Raw genomic sequence first — 13,196 nt, forward strand, 5'->3', positions numbered from 1 at the left:
TCTGTAATTAATTGGCCTCCCATGGAAAACTTTTTAATGAGGTTTTAAGAACTAAGAATGATTGATTCAAGAATACGTGGGAGTAACTTTTTGCACATGCCATTACAATACCCTAAACAACCAACATTTCTTTCCATCCTCTACGTATACATTTGTCTGTTTGGAGCCTCTGAGCTTTTAAACTTTGCCCATAAACCAAAATATTTTCAAAAAAGAAGAAAAGGAAGGAAGGAAAAAAAACAAAGCACGAGGGGAGCTTCATCAAGTTATCTGCAATTGTAACCCCCTACACGGCTTATTAACCAACAAATACTTTGTGAATGGAAAGAATTGCAGTTTTTTACTATGACGACCACTGATCGGGTACCGTGAGAAAATACGAGGTCATTGCTTTCCGGAATCTTTTCTTGTACTGTTTTGGAGATATAATTGTCGGGGAAGCATTCTTCAGTCCACCCAGAATCCCAGATGCCTTAACCCAAGTCTCTAAATGCTTGTCCCATGTATATTGTCTCATGAAATCAATAATTCCCAACACCAGCTCCTTCCGCTCTTCATCCACTCCAACTAGCAATGAGTAGTCCATAACGTCCACAGACTGTAGATGGACGAGGATAAATGAAGTGTTAGAGTTCGCAGTAGAAGTATAATGTAATATGAATGACTTAATTACTGTACATTCTTCTGTGCTGAATCCCCTCAACTATATAGGGCATTTGCCAAATAAAAAAAACTAAATCATGGGGGCATTTCTTGGAAGAATTGACCTTAGTTGGTTGCCAACAAGCTATATCAAAGATTATATAGGTTAACTGCATCCTTACAATTCTAAATTGTCCCATCAAATGCTGCCCTCACACTATAGATTACCGAGTATAAACACATTTTAAGACAGTTTAAACTATAATAGATATGAGGCATGTTGCAAGAGAACATTCCTTTAATATTCTTATTTTCCACATACACATTGTTAAAACATCCATCATCAATTACTCTTTTACAGGGTACAACACATCAGCCAATATAGAGCCAGGGAAACAGGAAAAAATACTTACTGCCAAAAATGATGTATCATTCCAAATAGCTCTCTCCAGGCTTCTCTTTGCCTTGCTTCCTAGAAAAATGGGTTCAGTACGCAGCACTTCTAAAAGATTCATATCTAGCAGTACTTTGTTCGCCCCTGTTGTATCTGGATTGTAGCGGGATCGTGCAGAACCCTTGAGGTCATAGACCCTCGAGATGCTCCTGTTGAAAAAGAGGTTTTCCATCACCATTAAATCCATTTTTGTTTCCTTGCCACCTTTCAAGTGTTTAACAGAGACCTGCCATCAAGACAACAAATAAGAATAAAAAAAAATTTGAACTCGGATTAGTTTAACACAAGTTCGTGCATCCATTACATGTGACGTGTACACAGCTCACAAGTATAGACAAAATTATGATGACTGACCTGATAGATACCAAGAACTTTAGCAAGGCAAGTTGGGCTTCCTGAGGTAAGAGAATCTGTTAAATATTTAAAGTATTCTGGTGCAAATTCCTCAAAGGATTCCAGCTCAGTCTTTTTTACTTGCTTTATGATAAATCTTTCATCCAATGATTTTGCAAAATACACATTGCTCTTCCCCCCTTGTGCACTCCATTTATGACAGCGGCTTAACGAACGTATAAAGTCCACTTCACAAGGACAGCATTTCTTTCTGAGAGAGTCAAACTGCTTGGCAAAATAACAAGTTACAGAAAACTTGACTTTGCCACCAGCAGTAGAAGAATCATCCTCAAAAGAAATTGTTAAATGTGGAGATCTTTTGGTGTCCATAAACAATGAGCTGATAGAGGATGAAGCATCTTCAGATCCGTAACTTCCATAATGCATGTACTCCAGATCCAGAGAACTAAATGATTGCCATGCAGAGAAGGCAGCAGATGCTGAATCCTTAGACCTATCATCAGCACTCCATGCTCCCTCATGCTCGTTAAACTTATCTGCAACCCTATCCTCATATTCTTTAGAACTAAGGGCATATGATATGATACTGGTAGGATCGCTGTCATAAACTGCAATCACCATGTCATTGTGGCCACTGTGAGGAAGCAGTAACCGAGCACCTTCGGCCACATGAGAAGCAGAGGAAATAAATGATGGTGTGGAACTAAGAATTAGATTTAACTTCTGTGCCTCCAGAGGCAATACTTGGGAATAAGTTCTCATCACATTGGAGACAGGATCTCTCACCATGTTCCTGTAATTTCCAGAAGCATGGAAAGATCTGAGTGTTGACAAATACAATGAAGAAGGTGGTAGTCCTTTCTGGATTCTTTCTTGGAATCTTAATGCTGAATCAAAAGAATGAACTCTCACAGGAACACTACACTTTCCAAGACGATTACCAGCTGGAAATCCCTCTGAATGAGATTCACATGGAGGGTGAACTTTCATTTCAAGTTGGTCTGTTCCTGTCCATGCCAAATCTATTCTATCAGACAGAGAAGAAGCAGGGGAGATATTTCCTAAAGCCTTGTTAGCAGTAATTTCCCCACCTGGATGTATATCCTCCTCTCCACCACGATGACATGAAGTTGGGAGCGAATCTTGAGAAGCAATAGGCTCGAGGGTAAGTGAACTAAGACCCTCCTTTAAGTCACCATCAAGAGATCCTTGTGATTCTGAAGATCCCAGTACATTCTCATCATTACCCTGGTCAACTTTTCTACCCTCAGCTAAACCGCTTCTTAATTCTTTCGTTTCAGCATAAGATGCAACTGTTTCAGCTATAGATCCCTTTTTAAGGATAGACTGCAATGAATGAAGTTGACGATCCCAAGCATGTGAACCAATTAGAAGTGCACGCCTCAAACCATTCAGCTGAAGAATGTCTGGAGCCATCTGACCTGGTGGCAAGGCCTCCATAAAAATTGGTTGCAGCAGAGCCTATGAAAAATTAAACATAAAGTCATAAAGAATTACGGTAAAAGTATCTCCTAATGATTTGCAAAACCCCATCCAAATAGATTGCAGAATCAAGACTTACATTGTATTCATGTCTTTCCTTTATAAGCTGATCTCTCAGTTCTAGTATGTGGCTCCGCAACTTACTTGTATCAAATAGTTCTTGCCCAACAGAACTACTCTTGTATTCCATGCTGTCTATTGCATCGGATATCTCCACATACATTCTCTCCATTTTACCCATAAGCTGTAAGAAAATGCAGAAGAGAGAGAGAGAGAGAAACAGTGAGTTCAAATATTGTTATAAGGATCGGTATCAGCATAAATGGCACAACAATCACGCAAATTATTTTCACAGCTTCAACCTCTGCTGCTTCTTTCTTAATCCACTCCTGATGAACACGGGCATCAAATTCGAGTACTGATGGGGGTAAATGGACAGAGAGGATATCAATAGGAGAATAGCGGAAAAAGGCAACCATGCTTCCAAACCTGTGAGATGTTGCAACATGAAACTTTTAAAATAATCATGGAACACTCATTTTATTAAAAATATTTTGCAAACTTAATGTCATTTACCCGTAGAAACGAAGGCAGTCCCTTTGCAAGGAATGACCACAGCTTGCAACACGATTAGCAGTTGCATGATTTGAAAAACTAAGTTCTAAGAACTTCCCGAAAGAGAGTCCCCATGCAGCATCCGACATTACCACTCTCCTAGTTGCTGGAGGAACTCCATCCACATGCTCACATCTGAGGCAGCGGTGCCACATCCATATCTTACCATCCCGTTCCCCAGGTAGCTTTACAGAAGAAAGTCGTCTAACATTGATTGTAAGATTTCCCTGCTGGTGAGTGTAGCATAGGAAATGAGCCTCGGCAGGCTCATTGCAAGATCGACAGCAAGAGGTCTGGCAACATTAAGACAGAAAAAATCTAAAGAATGAAATTGCAAACTCTCAAGTGAATATCAAAAGTAGAAGACTAAGGTACATCTAAGATAAGTTACCTGATCGAACAGATCATCACGAAGATATCTTCCAAGAGGCTTATCAAAACAGCCATAGAACTTAATCCGCAAGAGACGAGAGCGTTCGCATACAGTTCCCTTCAGCACACAACGGCTTGAGAAGGACACCAATATACTCTGGTGGGTGTCAGCAGGTGAGAAATATTCACTGGAAATTTCATCTTCTCCAATTCTTTCAGAAATTGTCCAATTATTGACATCCCCAATTTGTCCCTCATCTTGACTTGTCGTTTCTTGAAACCCTCGTTCTGACATACCTCTAGTATTGGAATGCAGAGCAGGTAGCTGTAAATCCTTGCACTCATTAAAAGAAGCCAAATCCAGACCTGTATTATGTCCTATATCATCATTGCGTACATCATGAAACCCATTTCCAGTCCCCCTCTCAATGGTACCACAAGATAAAGCAAAAACATGATCAAGATCAAGATGCTCAGACAATGATTCAGATCTTCCATGTTCTGGACTGAGACTCCCATGCCCATCATCGAGGAGCACTGCATTTGGTGTAGTTTGGCAGGTAGTTTGAGCAATAGAATTAGGGACAACTGGAACAACATTATCAGCCATTATTCTTTCAGGTATGGCAATTGAGTGTTTTAGTCTCATCTTAGGTAGAGAAGCGCCTTCATCAGCAAGGAATGAAGTCTCCAAGGACAAATGATATGCAGCAAACACAGCAAATTGGACTACATGTTTAACCCTCTTCAGTTCCTCACGACATCTGCCCCTCAGCAAAACCTACACAGTTAAAGAAATCAGGTCATAAACTAGGTTCCTAAAATTCATGATTCAACAAGACATGAGATACACTACACTTCTCAACAATAGAAACCATGGGCAGAAGCTAATCTGCACACATCCAGACCAACTTAAAGCTGTGAAATTTTAAGTCCCCTCAAGATGTACTCAAAGCAGTGGGACCAAGTTATACCAAAGTTCCATTTAGCAGGCAGCACAAACATCCATGAATTTAACTAGTGAACTTCTTAGAGCAAAGAGGGAACTGTTCTCCTAAATGCACAAAAAAAGAAAACAAGGTACAGAGTCCATGAAGCTTATAGCATACACATGATGGTAACTTTACTCATAAGACAGTATTACAAGTAGTATTAACCTTTTCAATCCATGTTTTTTTTTCCCCTTTCAGAAGCTTTAATTCCGCAAGATGATTTGATAATGAAGCATTGCACATAGCTGAAAGGCATTCACAACAATCTCAATCCAGATTTGCTGGAAAGAAGGCATAGCCTGGATCTTGTTCTTTTTGTGAAACATATCAGAGAAGTGGAATAAACACATTCACAACATTTTAAATGCAAATTTCATGTTAAAGAATCTGGATTTCTTTTTTACTTTCTGAAGCATTGCATATTATTGGGATTAGGTCCCCAACCTCTGCAGATTTGTGGTCCCAGACTTTCAGATGATAAAGATTCCTTCTCAATGCCACAGGCTTGAGGAAGATGATCGTAAAACCACCGATTTAATATGGTAATACATGAAAGAAATAAGTATATATCTAATGTCTAACCTCTGGCTCACAAACCAGAAACAGAGAGAGGGGAAGAGAGAGATGAAAGTACATATTCTGTTTCCAGATTATGAAAGTATACATATATGTGTTGGTAAACAGATCCCTACCACCTGTTAACTGCTGTGTAACAAACAGAACTTTCAAAAAAATATATATTTTTTTAAGAAAAATATTTGTGGTCTGTCAGACAACCGGGTGATCACCCTACAGTCAGGATCAAACCCAACTGGGAACTATCCTCTACAGCATCAACGGTTCAGAACCGGTTCTGCCATTAATCAAACTCTGATCACACAGTCACTATTCATCCACCAGACTTGAGATCCTGTCTCCTTTGAACTCAAAGAAACAGAGGTACAAGTCTATAGAACAGATCATGTTCAAGTAAAGTCGTGTGTAATAAACAAAACTTACCAATAGCAAATCAGCTACGAACTAAAAAAGTTTATTCCCACAACTAGAAGAAAATATAACTAGAAGCCAACTGTGAGAATTTAGCAATTTCAAGGAAATTAAAGGTTCAGGCTCTTGTTTATAATGTTAGAATCAAAATAAACCTCATAAGAGGAGAGTACAAACAAGGTGGATTTGAGAACCTTGTGATTACCAAAGTCATATGCAAAGAAAAAAGAAACAGAAAGATTATCAGCAAAAGTAGAAGACACTACCGTGCAACCTAGACGCCTTGGACACCCTTCAAAGAACATCAAAGTTTTAGATGGTTTTCTGTTGAATTGATTAGCTGCCTCGTGTTCTTCAGATATTTTCTCTAACCGAAACAATTCACATTGCCCCAATCGTGTAGTAGCAATGTTATCAATCGATGGACTAATAGAAGCACCAGTACATCTGGCTATACGCTCCAGTAAAGGCCTTTTCACATTAAGCACCAAGGAAATTTCCTTCGTTAGAAGGTATTCTTGGGCATATGAAGATACACTTTTCTCCACCAGCAGAACATTTGGACGAAGAGACTCTATCTTTGAAATAATCATCTTAAGATGATCATTTTCCTGTCCAAAATAAAAAGTTCAGGACTCCAGATTAATTTATGTATTCAGGTACCCATTTAAAATTTTATCCTAAAAAACCACATCAAGAAATTACCTGTTGCAGCAATGTGTTAAAAGATGCCAACTGATTTGGAAGTCTCTGGTATTCGAGGGCTCCACCTAAAAGCAACAATCTAGGATTTTTGTATTGTGAAATCATTCGCTTGTGCTTTATATTTTTTGTACAAACTACTCCTTTAATAAGGGTGCTGCATACATATTGATATTCACAAATTAAACTTTGACCTGTACAGGAAAAAAAACTGAAGTATCTTCACTTTGAAAGAAGAAAAAGATTTATACCTTTCACTTGGACTTCCTGAAGCTATACATTTAACCTTTACATAGTCACCAGGATCCATACTGCCTCCACGGCTAGTATCTGGTTTTACAAAATTCGCAGCTTGCCATGCTACTGTTGTAACAATGTCAAGCCAGTCCCCAACACCATCCTCTTGATGCAATTTGATACCCTCACCCTGCAATAACTGTGAGACAAGAGCCCTAAAATGCCCCTGTACCACAGCTCTTAGAGGTTCCTTGGTGCCCTCATTCTGCTTCTCCCTTGCAGGAAACATACTAGAAAGGCTAGTGCTGGATGAAAACATTACACCCGAATCCCCAATATCATCATCGTCATCATCATATGCAAAGAAATTACTATCTGCATCATCATTTTCATCATCAGGTGGAGGGGGATACCAGATAAAACCATTGTTTTCAAAATCCAATGGCTTCTGCAATTTCTCATGCTGGTTCTGAAAAATTGTCAAGTCATCAGAATTATAATCAGGATTATCCTGATCTTCAGGTCTCAACTCAGGCTTTGTTAAAATAGCCATAGTTTCTCGATTAAAAAGACCATCTTTTGGGCTGTCCTCTTGCCCTGGCTGCTGTACAGTATGTCCAACTCTAGGAGTAAAATTATTCCTATGGGGGCTGTTGTAAGGACTTGGCCCCAAAGATTTACAATTCCAAAACTCATTTCTAGCACTAACACTACTTGAATCTACATCTGAAGTATCCTGAAAGAATTCACTTGATGGGCTAAAAAAGTGTTTCCCAGAATCATCTGCCTCTTCTTCATCACTCCTACAAGAATAAGACATATTTAGCAACAGATTCAGAGAGAAAAAGGAGGAGGGAGGAGGGAAACTGTTGTAGACTTATGGAATCTCATAGGATCAGATTGAATATCATGTCAATCCCATTTTCTAGAGTATTAGAATATGGAAGTTGGTCATACCGCCCCCTTTTTATAAGAATTCAAAAGGAAAACGGTAACATACCTGCTAGTTGAATGGCGCACGGATATGGGAACCGGGTGAGCACTAAACGATGCTATACTTCTGCTGCTCACTGCCTGGGGAGAATGCCCACAATCTCGTGCTTTGAGATAGCAGGCAAGATGATCACTCCGCACTGATTCAGTGTCAATTCTCTCTGTAGCAAAGGAAGGGGATGGTGGTTCAGGGCTATCTCTGGGAGAGATTGATGAATGCACTTTCTCACTGTATTTTCTCCCATCTTCAGGCTTGAGACTGACCCTTCCATCACAAATTTTGCAAAACTTGATGCTCCTCTTAAAGTAGGTGTTGCCCCTAACATCATCTGCATCACTGAAAACCCAAGATTCATAACCCTGAATACATTTCCTACACAACCACCGACCACAGCTTTGGCATTCGTATCCATGGACAAAATCATTAAACTTGGTATCACACTCGCAACACATTTTGCAACCATTAACAGGTATCTCCAATTCCCTGGAAAAACTCGAAAGATCACTTGCTCCCCAAGACATCCAAGACCTAACCTTGTCAATTAGATCTAAGAGTGAATTATCGGGTATTCCCATAAGAATGAAAAAACCCCAATAAAATTAGTACAAAACCCCCGTTCTTCTTCTTCTTCTTCTTCTTCTTCTTCTTCTTCTTCTTCTTTCTCCTCTTCTTCTTCTAGGGGTGAGTATCTTGCCTTTTTTAGCAAAAAACTTATCAAGTAAACAAACAAAAAAACAAATCTACAGTTTTAATTAGATGTTTTATATGAAGAAGACAGTAAAAGACTGAAGTGAACACAATAAAAAACCCCCCACAATAAAAATGGTGGGTGATTTGTTTTGATAATTTGACTTCTTTTTTTTTTCCCTTTCTTTCTCTTCTCATTCAAAACGGAGTGGAGTGTAAAGAAGGAGAAGAAAATCCTCCTGGAATCAACAAATATCGCCGGAGGAAAATCCACAGCTAAAGTGACAAAAAGTAAACAACTAAAATATCACAAATCTGATACTTATTTACACCAAATCCGTATCCCACAAAAATAAACCACAGATTTGCTAACACCAACAACAACAACACTGATGGATATCCTTAATCATGAACAAGACTCTTTAAAAACTGCCCAGTAATTTTCAGGCCTCAAACGTTTCCCCAGTTATCAAGAATGCATCCGCAGATCGATTCAAGCACCATAAACACTGACCCAGTCAACAAAAAATCCTAAAGAAAAAAAAAAAAAAGGATGAATAAACCCTAATTTTTTTCAGACCCTTCACAGAAACTGAAATATTCTTTCTCCTCCTTTTAAACCACAGATATCAATAAGTGAACTCTGATGATTAAAGAACGAGAAAGAAAGCGGATTAAAAAATCTAAACAAAAAGTTAAAAACTTGTAATAATTAATTTTTTTTTTTGAAAAAAAAAAAAAGCAGACAGACGATAGAGAATTAAATACGGGGCAAAATGAGAATCAAAAGAAGGAAGAGAAGAAGTACGGAGAAGGTTCCCTCTCTACTGGAATCGGCTCGCATCTCGAACACCATTATTCTGTTACTCTTTCCTTTATTTTCTTCAGTTTTTTCCGCTGCTTTCATTACAATTTTTTCCTCTTCTCCCCCACCCCCTTGTCTCTCTCTACATCCTCCTTATAATGCTCCCATCAAAATATTCTCTCAACAACAACAAAAAAAAGCCAGTACTCTCTCTCTTTTAATTTTAAAATTAGGGTTCACAGAGGTTGCCTTTAAACTCGTTTAGTTGAAAGTTGGGCATGGTGATTGGTCAATGAGATGGTTAATTAGGGTTTTATAATGCGTATATGATTTGTATATTTTAGAGAGAGGAAGTCTCACTTTCTCTATCTTCAAGCTTTCTCTGTTCATTGGTCAGTATCAATGTACAGAAATAATTTATTTATTTATATTTAAATATTGAACTTTTATTAAATTTTTATGGGTTGTTAAAAAGTATGTATTGGTGGCTTAGTCAGCAGGTTTGTTTTCTTTTTTTCTTTTCTTTTCTTTTTTCCAGTAGATGGATATATTTAGTAGGATTTATGAAGTAGGGGTATATTCTAGATCGCCAACACGCTTTCAATGAGAGTGCATTGCACGCTCCGTCGACAACATCTAGAATTCTGGACTTTTCTGAGTCAAGTTACCGGGCGCCGGACGTGTGTTTCCTTGCCGTCTTCACGGAGTTTGACCGCCTAATTTTTTTTAATTAAATTCTAACGTGTAAATATATTTTTGCCCGTTGAAATTTAACCAAAAAAGTATTTTTATTTTAATTATAAAAGAGCTAACAAAAATTTATTTATTAAAAATTATAATCCAAATAAAAAACGTGATATTACATAAATACAAAATAATCACCTGACAAAAACTTGTCATAATTGGGTATTATTAGTTGGCACGAGGGGACGGAGTAGGTATTGATAACCTTACTAATTAAGAACTTATACAGTGAAAATTACAGGGGTGAAACGACACCGTTTTTGGCCACTAAAATTTAATTAAAGTGTAGTTTGAGTTATTGAGAGAGATGGCATGTGTAATGCAGAGGTGAGGTGGGTTTGGTGGCAAATCGGTCGGGTGAGAAGACAACATCTGGGCAGAGTCTGTGCGTGATGCCAAGGCAGGCAATGCCGAAAGACGATGCCATTTCTTTTTTACTTTTTATGTTCTTGGCATTTTCCATTTTGTTTTTGTAATGATAAAACTTCAATCACCCATCCAAAATATTTTAAGCTAATAAACTCAGATGACGACTCCACTAGTTCCGTAAAGATATAACAAGCCGCCCTTGCTAAAGACTTTTCTTCTTTCTTTCTTCTTCTTCTTCTTTCTTCTCCTTCATCATCATCATCATCATTCATGACTCACCTCCATGTGAGGATGTGTTGATTTATGGGTTCCTTTTCGTTGGTTTATGCCGCACCAATCTTTTAATTTACAAAATGTTTTGTCAAATTAAGGGTGCCAAATGGCCCCGCTTCTTTTCAAACTTTATTCTTTTGCCCCCACCAAATTACATTGGAAACTAATACTTCAATTAGCATTCCATTACGTTAAACAAATATTTGATTATTATACACATCCAAAATACATACACGTGTATCTTAATTATAATACACTTAACAAATAAAAAAACATATAAGTTTACGAACACATGTTTTCATGACGTGATGATGTTTATACATGCTGTTGTCGGGTCATCATCTACTCGTTAAACAAAATCAACTCTTCTCAAAGCGAAAAGGGTTTAACGTAGCATTACATATTGGGTGTGTGTGTGTATGTATATGTATATAGTGAGTTAGTAATTGGCAAGTGATTGCTGTTTTCATTTTTATAATGATTAAAACTGAGAAAGTTTTAGGATGCCAGTATTAATTATTCAAATGCAAAGTGCTTAATTTCTGTGTTTTTGCTTTTTCTTAATCTTGTATGCTTAACCATCTTAATGACACGACGCCTCCTAATCCTCCTCTCCCCACTAATGCTGCTGTCTAATCACACTTGCGAAACCTTTTTTTCCTTTCACTAATTCAGTCGGTAAATATCGTAGTCAGTCATGTGCTTTTTGACAACCTTCATCTTCTGTACACTCGTGTCTGTGTATATATACATGTATAGTGAGAAATAGGAGAGGTAATTAGGGTATTAATTAAAATCCTAATTAAGTAAATGGGGTTTGTGATTAGAAGGCCTGCATGCAATCTTAATTAAATGCAACAATAAATGCTAACGTGCCTCTCCTGACAACGTCAACTTTTTAATATTACTATTATTACTACTACTATATATATATATATATAATCTTTAATTAAATTTGAAATATTAAAAGAAAATAAGTAAGATTAATCTTGGGAATTATTAGATTTAGGTTCTCTTACGGTGTGTTAATTAATGTGGGTAAGATAATTTAGGATTTAACAATCAAATGAAAACGACACGTTCCTTCAACATCAAGCTAAGGAAATGAACAAAATTAAGCAACCAATATTTTCTAAAAGGCGGTGGGTGGGTACAGAGGGTACGAAACTATGACTCCCGATGCCTTTCTCTAATTTCATCAAGAATTTTCAGTCTCATTTTTTCTCTCAATTCGAGTTATTTTTATACGTACTTTTTAATATGTAATTAATATCAGTTATATTGTGATTAAGGAGATCTAGTAATTGTGAAACAGTCTTCGAGTCTATTATTAGTCGTGTGTATATATATATATATATATATGACTTTTGAATTGATGAGCATCTTCAAGGCTGGCTGCTACGATCACGAGTAAAAAGAAAAAAAAAAAAACAAAAAAAAAACAGAAGGGAGCAATATCTCTCACTACAAATCATAAAGGGGATGCAAATAATGCAAAGTTTACATCATTCTTCACGTCAATTTTTGAGAAGCAACTTTACATCAATTGGTGCAATGAATTGTAAGCTTTTAGAAATATGATATTTTTAATAAAAATTATATCCACCCGATCTGCACAATAATTATAGAAAAAAAAAATTTGACCTTTTTTTTTTTTTTTTTTTTTAAACATCCCATGAAATTAATATTAAATAATAATAAATAAATAAATAATGGGTAGTGGGTTGTGCTGAGAATTTTTAATTAAAATAATATAAATAATTATATGATTTATTAATAGAAAATATAAACAAGCTTTCTGGCAACATTCTTTTTGATCAGAAAAATACAAAATATAAAAAACTGCAGGATCGTAATAAAACCAATGTGGAATCTCGTCACCCGAACTAATTTTATTAGCATTAATAATCTCAGATTAAATTAATTAATTTCAAATTAAACTAATCGGGTGCACCTATTTTAAATTAATTAGTATATCACATATTAAGCAACTACCAGAATGGATATTATACTTAAAATAATTAGTAGCAAGCAGGACACGGCCCCCCTCCTCCTCCTCCTCCTCCATTGACATCTTTTGTGGAGCAAATGTTTTATTGTCCCAATTTTTGTACCACTTTTTCATTAACAAAGGGACATGGGTCGATTTACTTGCTACCCATAAAAAAAAAGGGGGGGGGGGGGGGGGGGGGAGGAGGAGGAGGAGGAGGAGGAGGAGGAGGAGGAGGAGGAGGAGGAGGAGGAGGAGGAGATTATGGGAGATTCAAGGATTTTATGCATAAAATCCTGGAATTAAATAAATAAAGTGTTTAAACTAACATAATTTATACACATTTGACCAAATATGCTCCGGACTGGTGTAAGTTATACGCCGTGGTTTCAGAGAAAAAAAAAAAAAAAAATTTCCATCAGCGTGATATTTCTTTGTCAGACGTGATCAGCCTAACTTTCTCGTCAAGAATTTCT

General features: G+C 37.1%; 1 protein-coding gene and 1 non-coding gene across 4 annotated transcripts; both read right to left on the reverse strand.

Moving 5' to 3' along the window:
* Positions 1–77: 77 nt before the first annotated feature.
* Positions 78–9,679, reverse strand: FAB1C (FORMS APLOID AND BINUCLEATE CELLS 1C). 3 transcript variants are annotated; one of them, XM_088214583.1, is made up of 12 exons: positions 7,859–9,679; positions 6,873–7,661; positions 6,625–6,778; positions 6,186–6,530; positions 3,960–4,721; positions 3,530–3,861; positions 3,316–3,442; positions 3,033–3,197; positions 2,542–2,932; positions 1,451–2,457; positions 1,056–1,322; positions 78–598 (listed from the first exon to the last, which is right to left on the reverse strand). In XM_088214583.1, the coding sequence occupies exons 1-12, from the start codon at positions 8,425–8,427 to the stop codon at positions 344–346; spliced, it is 5,163 nt and encodes a 1,720-aa protein (XP_088070709.1). In that variant the 5' UTR covers positions 8,428–9,679; the 3' UTR covers positions 78–343. The 3 variants fall into 3 exon arrangements, with proteins under 3 accessions (XP_088070709.1, XP_088070708.1, XP_021896111.2); XM_088214582.1 differs by having other exon boundaries at positions 1,451–2,932; positions 7,859–8,546; positions 9,348–9,678; XM_022040419.2 differs by having other exon boundaries at positions 1,451–2,932; positions 7,859–9,678.
* LOC148269029 (small nucleolar RNA U3) lies at positions 5,695–5,911 on the reverse strand. Its single transcript, XR_015817456.1, has one exon. It is a non-coding gene; the product is annotated as a small nucleolar RNA U3 (small nucleolar RNA).
* Positions 9,680–13,196: the final 3,517 nt, after the last annotated feature.

The sequence above is a fragment of the Carica papaya genome, chromosome 2 (genome assembly GCF_054855325.1).
Source record: "Carica papaya isolate Zhongbai chromosome 2, ASM5485532v1, whole genome shotgun sequence".
In the NCBI taxonomy this organism is placed as follows: Eukaryota; Viridiplantae; Streptophyta; class Magnoliopsida; order Brassicales; family Caricaceae; genus Carica; species Carica papaya.